The 12,769-nt window shown below is 33.4% G+C and overlaps 2 protein-coding genes and 1 long non-coding RNA gene across 5 annotated transcripts; 2 read left to right on the top strand and 1 right to left on the bottom strand.

The window, feature by feature from the left end:
* Positions 1-6,196: 6,196 nt before the first annotated feature.
* Positions 6,197-12,761, bottom strand: LOC122307814. 3 transcript variants are annotated; one of them, XR_006241831.1, is made up of 4 exons: positions 12,467-12,761; positions 11,608-11,717; positions 10,897-11,516; positions 6,197-8,845 (listed from the first exon to the last, which is right to left on the bottom strand). XR_006241831.1 is itself a non-coding variant. In XM_043120915.1 (3 exons), the coding sequence occupies exons 1-3, from the start codon at positions 12,700-12,702 to the stop codon at positions 10,960-10,962; spliced, it is 903 nt and encodes a 300-aa protein (XP_042976849.1). In that variant the 5' UTR covers positions 12,703-12,761; the 3' UTR covers positions 10,733-10,959. The 3 variants fall into 3 exon arrangements, 1 of the variants encoding a protein (XP_042976849.1); XR_006241830.1 differs by lacking the exon at positions 6,197-8,845 and adding an exon at positions 10,213-10,275; XM_043120915.1 differs by lacking the exon at positions 6,197-8,845 and having other exon boundaries at positions 10,733-11,516.
* Positions 6,289-7,579, top strand: LOC122307806 (zinc-finger homeodomain protein 6-like). Its single transcript, XM_043120904.1, has one exon. The coding sequence runs from the start codon at positions 6,289-6,291 to the stop codon at positions 7,363-7,365; it is 1,077 nt and encodes a 358-aa protein (XP_042976838.1). The 3' UTR covers positions 7,366-7,579.
* On the top strand, positions 11,664-12,169 carry LOC122307826. Its single transcript, XR_006241833.1, has 2 exons — positions 11,664-11,806; positions 11,882-12,169. It is a non-coding gene; the product is annotated as an uncharacterized LOC122307826 (long non-coding RNA).
* Positions 12,762-12,769: the final 8 nt, after the last annotated feature.

Here is a 12,769-nt window from a genome sequence, read left to right on the forward strand (position 1 = left end):
GTCTCTTCTGCATGTTCTCTTGTAATCTCGCTTCTAAATTCATTTATTGATCTAATCGGGTCAGCAACAATTTTTCCTTGGACCTCAATCTTTTAAATTTGTTTTTTTTTTTTTAAATAGAAATTCAATTTAAGGAATGAGTAGTACTATATATATATATATACCGATTCCTAATCATAAAAATCTAACCAAATTACTATGGAATATTTCAGGTACCCATTTTTCGTATCAATTATACCAAATAAATTATTTATTTATTTATTTATTTTTAATAGGTCAGTATAAATATTGAAATGAAGAGCTATAAACCCCAAAATTGGCTACCACTTCCACAATTAGCTAGAGTGACCTATATATCACTACAACAAAAAGCATTTTTTGGGACGAAAATTTTTATCCCAAAATATATAGATTTCGTTCCGAAAGATTTTTTGGGATGAAAAAATTTCGTCCCAAGGTCGTCCCAACATCACTGTCCCAGAAGATATATTGGGACGAAAATCACAATTTCGTCCCAAAATATATCTTTTGGAACGATTTTGAAATTGACCGTTCGATACCGTTCGAACGATGACCTTTTTTGTCACGGTTAAAATTCGTTCCAGAATAGCGTTCGAATGCTTCTCAGTTACCGTTCGAACGTTAATGTATCTTTTGAACGGTTATCAAGATACGTTCAAACGATCAATAGAATTACGTTCGAACGTTAAAGGAACAGATTGAACGGTGCTGATCAACGTTCGAACGCTATGGTAATGACCTGCGTTTGAACGTTTTTTTGAGCATCTGGTATCGTTCGAACGGTTTGGTCATTAATGTTTGAACGGTACATTATCGTTTGAACGACCTACCCATTAATGTTCGAACGTGACACGGTCGTTCGAACGGATATGATTTTTATTAAAATCAATAATTATAAAAAAAATTAAATAGACATCCATAATATTTGAAAAACATAAATTAGGAACTGTTTAATTACTCACAAAAGTTTTATAATAAGTGCGAAGAAATAAATAACCATGATACTAGCATTATTCATACATAATTAGATAATGTCATAAGCTAGACTTAAAAAACCATCAGTTGGTTGGAGGCCTGTACTGTTGCATTTGGAGTTGCATATCTCTCCTGAACTCTGCTTGTTCTTCTTCATGTTGTTTGAGGCGCATTTCCATGTCTCCTTGTCTCGCCAATTGAGCCTCTAACTCTTGTTGTTTTGCAACCAATTCTTCAATATAACATGTATCAAACAAACAATGCAACATATGTTAATTAAGTATTTATATTATTAAATAATTAGATAGTTGTTTTATATCTTTCAAAATATTTTATTAATTATAACTATTTGTATTTTAATTAACATTTTAGTTAATAATTATAACTATTTGTATTGTAATTAACATTCTAGTTAATAATTATAACTATTTGTATTGTAATTAACATTCATTTTATTAATTATAATTCGGAATTTATATTTTAATTCAAATTCATTTGATTACTTTTAACTTTTAAGTATGTAAGTATTATTAAATCTAGATTATTTGTATTTTATTTAAAATTCATTTTATTAATTCAAAGATTAAGTATTTTTGTGTTATTAAAACAAAACTATTTGTATTAACCTATAGTTGAATAATTCAACTATTAAATATTTAAGTATTATTAAATCTTAGATGATTTGTAATTGAATTCATTCTCATTTGATTACTTTAATCTTTTAAGTATTTAAGTATTATTAAATGTAGATTATAAATAATTAATTTTTAATTCAATTCCTGCATTTAAAGTATTAATTATTTTAACACTGACCAACATAACGTTCAAACGGTGCTAATCACCGTTCGATCTAAGGACATACGTTCGAACGGCATACGAATACCGTTCGAACGGATTAATTCCAGATTACAGTCGTCTTCAACCTCCGAAAACCTCAACATTTACAATCCAAATTACATCAAAAGACAGCAAACTATATGATGAACTCATTATAGCAAACGAAAACACTTATATAAAATCTAAAATGAGAATATATTTAAGGAGAATACCTGATTTGGAGAGATAAACCGGAAAATCTACCCGTACCCAATGCCCAAAACTTAAATACTTTTCACCAAACGGTAAAAACAACCTCTTAATCCAAAAATATAAAAGATTGATAGAAGTTAGTAATATTTGAGGGCTGGATTGAAGAATAATGGCGTTGGTTGGAAGAAAATGAGCGTGAGTGAGATTGGAAGTCGACTGGAACGAGTGCGAGATTGTGAGGTTCTGTCGTGTAAATGTAGAACATTGACGTTCGAATGGTTATTTAATGAACGTTCAAACGTCAAATAGATTAGCGGGAAAATTCCCCCCCCCCTAATTAAACGTTCGAACGTGAAAATTACCGTTCGAACGTTTTCTTATACGTTTGAACGGTTATTTTAAACCGTTCAAACGTCAAATTAAAATGTTGCTTATTGTATTTTTTTTACACTATACTTTTAAATATAATAACTTGTAAATATACTATAGTTTATAGACAGAGTAATATAACTATATAATATATAATCAAACATATATTATATAATTTAGTAACATATATAGTATAAAATATCATATTACATCTAGTATTATAGTCAAGTACATATATTAACCTATTATATATAACATATATATGGTATCATAGCATAGGGTTATATGTATCACATGCATATATATATAGTGTTTATTATATTATATTATTATTATAATATTATTTAATAAGAGGATATCTACTATTATATATAGTGTCATCTATACTACTAGCAATTAGAGTGTATTATAATGATACAAAAATTAAAATTGAGTATATATAGTGTCATTTATAGTGCTAGAATAGAGAGTGTCATCTAATTAGCCTATAACTGCAATATAATATGAAAAATATACTAAACAAGTCATGTAATACATATACTTTTATATATATATATATATATTAGTTAATATCACATATAATATATATGTTATATAAATACATGAACATAATTTCATGTATATAGTAGTCTATATTATATTAATTATACTATATAATATAACTTATACTATATACTATACAATATTCAATAGTATAATATATTTTAATTAAATATAATATAATATATACTATATATATAAAAAATTATAAATATAATATATAGTGTTTAATAATATATAAGCGCATTAAATATATTACATTTAATATATTTAACAGTTAAAATATATTATAATTGAATTAATTATTATATTTAATATAATTAATACCGAATATTGCATTTAAATAACATTTATTATCATGAAATTTGGATTAATTAGGGAGGGGTATTAATTTTCAGTTAATACGTTCGAACGGTATTAACTTACCGTTCGAACGGTACCATGTTCGAACGCTTCAAATAATGTTTGAACGGTGAATATGCATCATTCGAACGTTTATAATTTACCGTTCGAACGGTTTGTCAATTTTCCTCCAAAATAATTTTGCCTATCGCGCCAATATTACGTTCAAACGGTAATAATTAAACGTTCGAATGGTTAATCATTAACGGTCGAACGGTTAACTTATTTGGGACAAAAAATTTCGTCTCTAAGAATAGCGTTCGAACGCGTTCGAACGGTCTGGCATTCCGTCGTTATTTTGGAACGAAATTCAAATTTCATTCCAAAATCTCACTTTTTGGGACGATTTCCAATTCGTCCCAAAGCAATTTCGTCCCAAAAAATGATTTTTGTTGTAGCGTATATGGGTTTCCTCTCTTTCCACATAAAATATATGGATGCTGAAACAGTAGGAACCATCTTTTGCAGAGGAGTCATAGGCAACACATGCATTTTATGTGTAATATTATGTGAGTGGAGATAATTATAAAGGAAATGAAAATGAAAGAGTAACATTTTTTTCTTAGCGGGAGGCTATAGCCAGTCAAATCTTTTTTGTCTCTGCCTTCCAAAATGTAGTGGGAAATGAAAAATCGACCTCTCTTCGATCGCTTTAATAATAGATACCTTTCAACTCTCCTTGAACAATCGATGGAATGAGTTTCATTCGTGAACCTGGTTGGATATGAATTATGCCATAACGATTGAATGATTTGAGTTCCATCACGTATATAATTGTCCAAAAAATCGAAAAAAAAAAAAAAAAATTGTTAGAAGTATATATAAATGATATGATATTTTTAATTATTAATAAAAAAATTTAAAATAAATTCTGTATGTGATGAATGAGGATGATAAGTAAAATTATTTAAAAAAAAATATGTTATATATATTGCATGAAGATGAAAATATTATATGTTATTATAAAAATATCTAATTGCATGCATAGAAAAAATCTACACAACCTTTTACTATTTACACAATCTTTACATACTACACTTTTTTTAATTTTTATTAATTTTTTTTATCAAATATTTAATATATGAATAATGAATAGAAGAATTGAATTAATTTAAGAAGAATAAACTCAAAAAAAATTTAAAAAAATATTAAAAATTTGAAAAAAAAATGGTATGTGGAGATTGAGAAGTTGTGTAGCATTGCTTGCATGCATATACTATACAATAAGAACCAAAAATACTTTTCCCTTTAAATTTTATTGTTTTTAAACATGCATATTAATATTACACATTGAATAATTTATACATAATATCATTAAAAATAATAAAATTTATGATGGAGTGTAAAATAGTAATTTTATATATAATTATGAAGGTAATCACTTTATTATAGAGTTAGATTTATTATAAAAAAATTAATTTTTTTTATATAAATATTATATTTTATTATTATTTTTTAAATAATTATATGATAATTACACACGATTATAAATTTCTTTTTATCAGCGTAAAATAAAGCGTACACGATACGACGAAAAGTGGGAAAAGAGAAATTGTTGGCAGAAGTCATCTGGTAGCTGGTGAAATAGTGGAGTTGCAGAAAATGCAGTAGCTGCAGGCGCATAATACACCCAAGAAAAATACCTCGAGGAGAGAGGGAGAGAGAGAGAGAGAATCTGACACACACTAACTGGACAAGTGCTGTGGAGTGGACCATGCATTCTCTCACTTTAGTATGTCTCAGGCCCTCGGTCATCAAAGATTTCAAGAAAAGAACAAAAAAGTCTACCTCTCACTGTATCACTCAGACACGCACACGTATATACACAAACACGCACTCTCTCTCTCTGATTACTTTTCCTAAACCCCTTCTTTGAGAGCCTCTCTAATTGGGTTTTGCGTCTGAAGAAACCATTAATCTTGGAATTTGAGGTTGCAGGAAGATTCCAGGCAAAGCAAGCAGGGCTACATCGAGTCAGACGAATCCCCCTCTATCTCTCTCTCTCTCTCTCTCTTACACATAAAACAACGTTCATTTTGTGGTGGATTTTTAGGGTTTCAGAAAGAGTCCCACAGAAGGGCAAGGGCAATTATTGAGAACTGGAAGAGGGTGCAGGCTGTGGGAGAGGACTAACATGACCTTGTCGGTTGTTTTGCAAGACTCCTCTCTGAGTGTAGTCGTAACTCAGTTTGAGTGCAAAGTTACCTACATCTTCCTTTATTAGATTGGACGGGTGTTGGGAAACACACGATCTTCCTCTCCACCTCCTTTTGTATTTTTTTTCTCGATGCACAAACGTCTCACATTTACATTTTCTTCATAATTTAAGATTAGGATCCAAGATCTCTTCCTTAATCAACTTTCAGGCTCAGGCTCAGGTCCATGCCCAGTTTTCTTATATTTGCTTCTAAGCTGAGGCAATCACATCTCTCTCTCTCTCTCTCTCTCTCTTCATGCCACGGTCTGATTTTCAGGGTAAGTTCTATTTTAATTAGCTATTGTAGGGCCCCCTCCCCATCTGAGTTACATCTCTAGAGATTGTCTTCCTCCATTTTTACTTCTTACTTCGTTTCTTGGTTAGTCAGAGATTCTCTTTTCATTAAATCCGTCTAATCCATCGGTCAATTTACTGCTCATTCACTTGCTTACGTCTTTGGAAATATGGTTGAAATTAGTGTTATGGTAGTGGGTTTAGCACCCAAAATGTCAAGATCAGAATGAGAAAGAAAGAATAATTTTGGGTTTTGGTAGTGATTATATATTTGATTAAGTATTGTTGTATTGATTAGATGGGATGAATTAGGGTTGAGAGGAATACAGCAACTTCCATAACAAATCGAAATAAAAAAGGAAACGAGGATGTTTTGAGAGTCATTTTTATTATTTTCAAAACAAAAAGGGAGACTGAGATCAAGGCTTAGATCAAGGATTCACATCAGAATCAGATTTAAAATGGAACTGAGAGGCCAAGATAAAGAGATGGGGATGCCGAGCACCTTGAGCTATGATCCATCCCACAGAGAGTCAACCACCAACAAGCTGTCTTCTCCACTTGTAGCTTCAGCTGTGGGAGAAAGACGAAGGGATCAAACTGTTCATGGTAACACGATCGTTAACCCAGCTCAAGCCCTAGATCATCATCCTGTTTATCATCATCATCCTCCTCCTCCTCCTCCTCATCAGTCAGATCCACATCCACACCAAGATGCACACAAACCCAGAAGAGATCCAGACCCAAATCCAGATCCAGTCCCAGCTCAGCTTGCAGCCACAGGTGCAATAAGCACACCAACCAGAACTGGTGCATCAACATTAAAATCACCACTCCCACAACCACCACGAAGCATCTCTACCATTAGGGCTGCACCAAAGGTGAGATATAGAGAATGTATGAAGAACCACGTGGCCAGCACGGGCGGGCACGTTGTGGATGGCTGCGGAGAATTCATGTCAAGCGGGGAGGAAGGCACCCCGGAGGCCTTACAGTGTGCAGCTTGTGAATGCCACCGGAATTTCCATCGGAAAGAAGTCGAGGGTGATTCAAAATATGTTTCCAATTGTTACTACCCGAACCCCAGCATAAACAATGGCCAAAGAGAAATGATACCTTCTCAACATCATCCTCCACTCCCTCCTCCCTCGGCTCATGTATATCACCATCACCAGAAATTCCCGCATGTTCTATCCACAGCTCCTTTGACGGGAGCCACCGCACCGGTGATGATGGCCTTTGGAGGCGGCTTTGGAGCGGCAGCCGAGTCTTCGAGCGAAGATCTCAATATGTTTCGGTCTAATGTTGGTATGCAAACTTCAGTACAAGCGCCGCAATCCAAAAGGAGGTTTCGGACAAAATTTACTCAGGAACAGAAGGATAAGATGATGGAATTTGCTGAGAAGTTGGGGTGGAAGATCCAGAAACATGACGACCAAGAAGTCCAGCAGTTCTGTTCAGAAGTGGGTGTAAAGAGGAAAGTTTTCAAGGTATGGATGCACAACAATAAACAAGCCCTGAAGAAGAAGCAAATGTAAGGCAAATCAAATTTTTCAAACCCTTGAGATTACTTTTACTGATCAGCAAATGCATATATTCGGTGAATGATTAGATTAGATATGCACAGAGGTACAGATCAAATGGAGGAGTTAGATTACCCACCCACTACTGTATCAGCAATAACCTTTTTTTTGGTGCAATTCGCAGTGATGCTATAAATTAACCTCAATCAATCTATAAATCTTCTTCTAATTCGGTGACTCTTGGTAGTCATAAATATTCTCTCAATAATTGGTACGCCCATGTTTATTATCTTTCTACTGAAAATATTCTGTCTCTCATCTTCTTTATTCCAAAAATAGCTAGCTAGATCAAGTTTTCACGGATCAAGGCAAATCAGGGAAAAAGGGTAAAGATAGAAAAATGAAACAGCTTTTGGTTTTGTTGGATGAATGAACATGTGAATATGAACTAACATGTTCATTCATCAAAAGAGGAAAAAAAAAAAAAAACAAGTTTATGTTTAATCTGTAATAAAAATTCTCTCTTTAACATTCGTAAGTAGTTCTTAATTACTATCTCATGATTTCCTTCTTTAACTCTTTAGTAAAGTAATTGCTTTGGTTCCATGAAACCCTATATATGCTACTTCTATTTTTCTCAGAAATCAGACGGGACTGAATGTGTCACATGTTCACTGAACTGTACTTCAATAAACACCGACACTCGATATAGTTCTCTTTTACCATGTTTGAGAATTTGTGTTAATTAATTACCATCCGACTCCTATTGTGGGTTGTGGTTCAGTATCAAAACTAGATGAGTTTTATCTGTCATGTATTTACTGTTGCACGTGGAGAGGCAAAGATCACGTCTGCCAATCTGAACAAAGGTTCGTACGGCAAACGCCTTTATTACCCATGGCCAGGCCGTATAAAACATCAATGGAGGAGTCATATAGGGAATTTTGCTGGAAGATATTCCGAATTAAAAATAGGGTTATAATTTAGGTTGATTCTAAATATATATAATTCATGACCTGGATGAAGAGGCCGGTTTTCACATAAATTTAGAAATCCTTTTCGGAGGAAAAAAAGAAAAGGAAAAAGATGCCATGAGTCCTAATGCAAGTTCAAGTGTCTAATCTGCAGATCTTTAACTTTCCAAATTTTGATGTAAAAAAATGTTGGCATTCTCACAAGAAATCACAATGGAATTGGAAAACTGAGAGAAAGACTTGCAACATTACTAGCATGCAGTAGTACTATATATGGGATTGGAAAGGATCTAAACAGTCCTAGTCTTTAGCGTGCAAAATATATATATATAGCAGCTGGACCCTTTGTGAAACATCGATATTGAGGCGAGGATTCATGGTAGCAGAAAAAAGTGGCCGGAATTTGCTAGACGCAATCTTGTACGAAAGATACCAATACCACGTAAAAAGAGTTCTCAGAAGATGGAAGCGTCCCTTCTTAATGGACTAGAGCTGGCATTAATGGCTCAATATTGCTATATCTGAATGAAGGGTCATCATCAAAGATACAGCACTTTCAACAGTAGAATACCAACACCAACAAGAATATATATATTTAAGAGCAGCCAGAGAGAGAAGGGCGAAAAAAAAAATAAAAAAGGATTAATGCAGTGAATGCAGAGACTCGCGGGATAATGACAGAATAGAACACAAGATCAGTAGTTCAGCTACTTAAAAATCAAACAGGACTCAATAGGACAATTGTTTATGCACATTACACGAATGTGTAAGCTGGGAAAGCTATAATTTCAATTAAAAAAAATCCAAACAAGTTAATTACTTTGGATTTATATCTAGGGATTGTATCTGACAATAAATAATTTGGATTCATGGGTCTAGATCATTACTTCTTGTGGAAGTCTAGAGGATAAACAATAAATTCATGGGATTTTGAAAAGGACCTTACCTCCATCTTGTTGATAACCTACCTCGATCTGATATCTTTAATATGTTGCACGCCTAATGATAAAACTCACATCATGCATGTTATTGTCCCTTCGGTTCTTTTCTCGATAAGAACAATCGCATGCCCTAATTAAGAGGATGAAGCTTAATTTAACTTAAAATTAGCTATAAAGTCATAAACTTATGACATAATTAATTATATATAGTACCCATTTGTATATATGGATATATACACAGTTCATGTGATATGTTTTGTTGAAAGTTGAATAAAATATTATTATAATATAATTTTTTAATTTTAGTTTTGTTTTGAGATTTAAAAAAAATTGAATTATTTATTATATTTTGTATAGAAATTTATGAAAATTGTAATGATTATATGAGATGAGATAGTTTAATTTCTCGATAATAATTTCGACATCTTCAGTGCTAAATATATAGATTCTAGTCTAAAGTACTATCTTTAATGTTTAGGTTTCCTTCTACTTTCTCCTTTTTTGTGACACTGCCTGTTTACTCATTTCTAAAATTCTGTCTATTAATGATCATATGTCATTCCTAGAATGATAATGTCCTCTACTAGCTTTCATTAAGATCCCTTAATTGTCTTTTTACTCAAAGTCCTCTCAAGTCAAGTTCGAGTACAACATATATAAGGGTACAGAAATTCGATAGAATTTAAAAGTCTCAAACAACATATTTAATATTGCTTGACAAATTCACACAAACAACAATAAAATACTATGGAATAAAAAAAACAATAAAATACTATAAGGCTTTATACTTTATCATACATCTCTCTTTTTCACTGGATTTTTCTGAATTCCATTGACATTTTATCAACATCATGGTCAAGCCAGTCGAGTTTCTCCACTGGATCATTGGCAATATTTCCCTACAGTACTAGAATCTACTTACTACGTTTTGTTTCATATTTCCGGTCGGCAAGCATGCATAGTGTGCTGGGGCGCGCAGAGCACTGATACGTATAAGATGGTCGACAGGCCTGTTTGGACACTTGACTATCTCAAAATTTGGTGAATAATAATACAAATAATTTGAATAAAAATGTTTTATTGGGTTTTAAGAAATGAAAGATAAAAAATTGAAAAAATTATAATTAATTTAAAAAATTGTTTGAATATTAATTTTATTTTAAAATTTATAAACCTTGTATTAATAATTCTTTAGCTACAAAAAAATTATAAACAAATAAACTCACAAATTGATGTGGCTTGATGTGATGCGTCAATTATAAAGTTATTTTTATTACAAAGCAGATTTAATAGATTTTATAAAATCATATCAGTTTGTAGGTTTATTTCGTGTAATTTCTTTGTGCCTGTATCATTTATATTTAAATGATATTTAAGAATAAAATTGCGATAAAGTTGAAAATTATCTGTCCAAAATGCCTTCTAACTATATCTCCCATCTCCCCAGAAATAAGAAGAAAAAAAATCTACTAGAGACTTTTGGATTAAATCACATTTTTAAAATGGAAAAAAAAGTTATTCCTCGGATACAAATTTCATTATCTTAAATTAATACCCTATTAAAGATAAACATATTAACAATCATGTAGAATGACAGAAATATACCAATAAACAGAAATGATAAAACTCACAGATGGCTTGATCAAGAAGATTATAACTTGGTAAAAGTGGTACATCATGATCATTCCCTCCCTTCATAGCTCTCCCTTAACGTTCCTCATCTTAGCCCCGACATCGCCTGCAGCCTGCGAAGCCTTCTCCTTTGCAGCCTTGTAATTAGTCTTGGCATGTTCTGTCATTGTCTCCTTCGCTGTCATGTACAAGTCCTCCACACGATGCTTTGCTTTGTCATACGCATAGGCTGCATTCTCCTTTTCGTATCCCATTGCTTCTTCCATCATCTCTCCCCCATCCTGGGCCTTATCCCAGGCCATGTTTGAAGCTACATTCATTTTCTGCTTAGCTCCATCATAGCCATCTGCTGCTTTATCTTTTGCATACCCCATTGCTTCTGAAATCTTCTCTTGAGCATCCCCAGCTCTATTGGAAGCCGTTTCTGTAGCCATGTTCAGTGTCGCGCTAGCGTCCTCGTAAGCATCAGCTCCTTTGTTTTTCCCATATTCCATCGCTCCTGCTATTGTCTCGCCCGCCTCACCAACCTTGTCTGTAGCCATTCTTATAGTTTGATCGGCTTCCTCAGAGACGAAGTGTTTTGCATCACCCGCCATCTTGGAAGCATACTTTGGTGCATCTGGGAGAGGACAAATTAAAAAAAGACAGAAAAGATTAGTTTCTTCTTTTGATTGCCACCGGGTGCCCGATAACAAAGTCCGGACTAATACCAGATCCTGCAGAACTCATTGTCTCCGTGGCTCTCCATGCAGCATACCCAGCTTTATCCATCGTATTTTGAACATCCTCTTTTGCATTGTTCTGTCCAAGTCCAAATCCCCTAGCATATATACCATTCCATCATATTAGTCAATAACCTTTCAAAGCATGCAGAAAAGAAAATCGAAGTTTCCGAAAAAAAATATTCGGGTAAGTAAGATCTTATTCTTGTTCAAAGATGTGTTAATCACACATCATTCTTATCTTAATTTACCTTTTGTGCAGAATATGATTTTCCCCCCAAAAAAACAACCCCTTCAGGCTGGTGATCACCCCTAGAACTATTCCAATTTCCAAGTCACCAGTTAATGTGTCTGGTGTGAGTACTCGAACCCTGATCTCTTCTTTGTGAAAGAGTAATAAGGTGCAGGACACGACATGGATGTATTGTTGTAGTCTTCACTGAAAAACATATTGGAAACTTCCAAAGTTCCTATACGGCTTTATTTTGTGGCATAAAAAGATTAAATACTGATCTTATCACGGATCGAGTGAGAAATTCTCAGGAGAAGAGAAAAAAAAAAAAAAAAAAATTACATCTTTAAGCTCTCTTTATTTTCCGGTTCCCCCCAAACGTCGTTGATTGAACGTTAATTAATGCAGCCTATTAGGTGACCTAACGACACATAAATGACTACAGAACTTTTGCCTTTTCGTTTTCTGTCCTTCTAGTTCTTCCAAACTCATGATTTTTATTTTTTATTTTTATAACAAATAACAATAAATGTACACGCTTCTTACATACAGGAAAAATGCATGAAATGGATTAATACAAGGAAAATGAGAAGGGAGAAGAATATATATATATACTCATTGAACTTGTCATAAGCCCAATCGACCCAGGAATCCATCTTGTCTTTGGAATCGTGCATGGCCTCGGCAGCGCCTTGTTTGGCCTCCTCCGCTTTCACGCTGGAACTCTCTGCCGCCGCCTTCATCCTCTCCTTCGCATCATCCATGGCGTTCTGTCCCCAGCACCAACACATCCCCGGCCACAGCACCGCCAAGCAAAACAACAAAGCCACCCATGCCCTTGTCTTCGCCATCTCTCTCAACGAACAGTAGTAAGTGTAAGAACTGAAGAGCCAAATAAAAAGCTTCGGAATTGAAAGT

This window comes from Carya illinoinensis, chromosome 1 (genome assembly GCF_018687715.1).
Source record: "Carya illinoinensis cultivar Pawnee chromosome 1, C.illinoinensisPawnee_v1, whole genome shotgun sequence".
NCBI classification, from domain to species: Eukaryota; Viridiplantae; Streptophyta; class Magnoliopsida; order Fagales; family Juglandaceae; genus Carya; species Carya illinoinensis.

What these genes read in the sequence shown, in the direction of transcription:
- LOC122307806 (XM_043120904.1), top strand. Translation starts at nt 6,289, where the DNA reads ATGGAACTGAGAGGCCAAGATAAAGAGATGGGGATGCCGAGCACCTTG.
- LOC122307814 (XM_043120915.1), bottom strand. Translation starts at nt 12,702, where the DNA reads ATGGCGAAGACAAGGGCATGGGTGGCTTTGTTGTTTTGCTTGGCGGTG. An exon ending in GCTTATGACAAGTTCAATGA is followed by an intron (nt 11,718 to 12,466) that starts GTATATATATAT and finishes TATATATGCTAG; the next exon opens with GGGATTTGGACTTGGACAGA. An exon ending in AATGAGTTCTGCAGGATCTG is followed by an intron (nt 11,517 to 11,607) that starts GTATTAGTCCGG and finishes GTCCTCTCCCAG; the next exon opens with ATGCACCAAAGTATGCTTCC.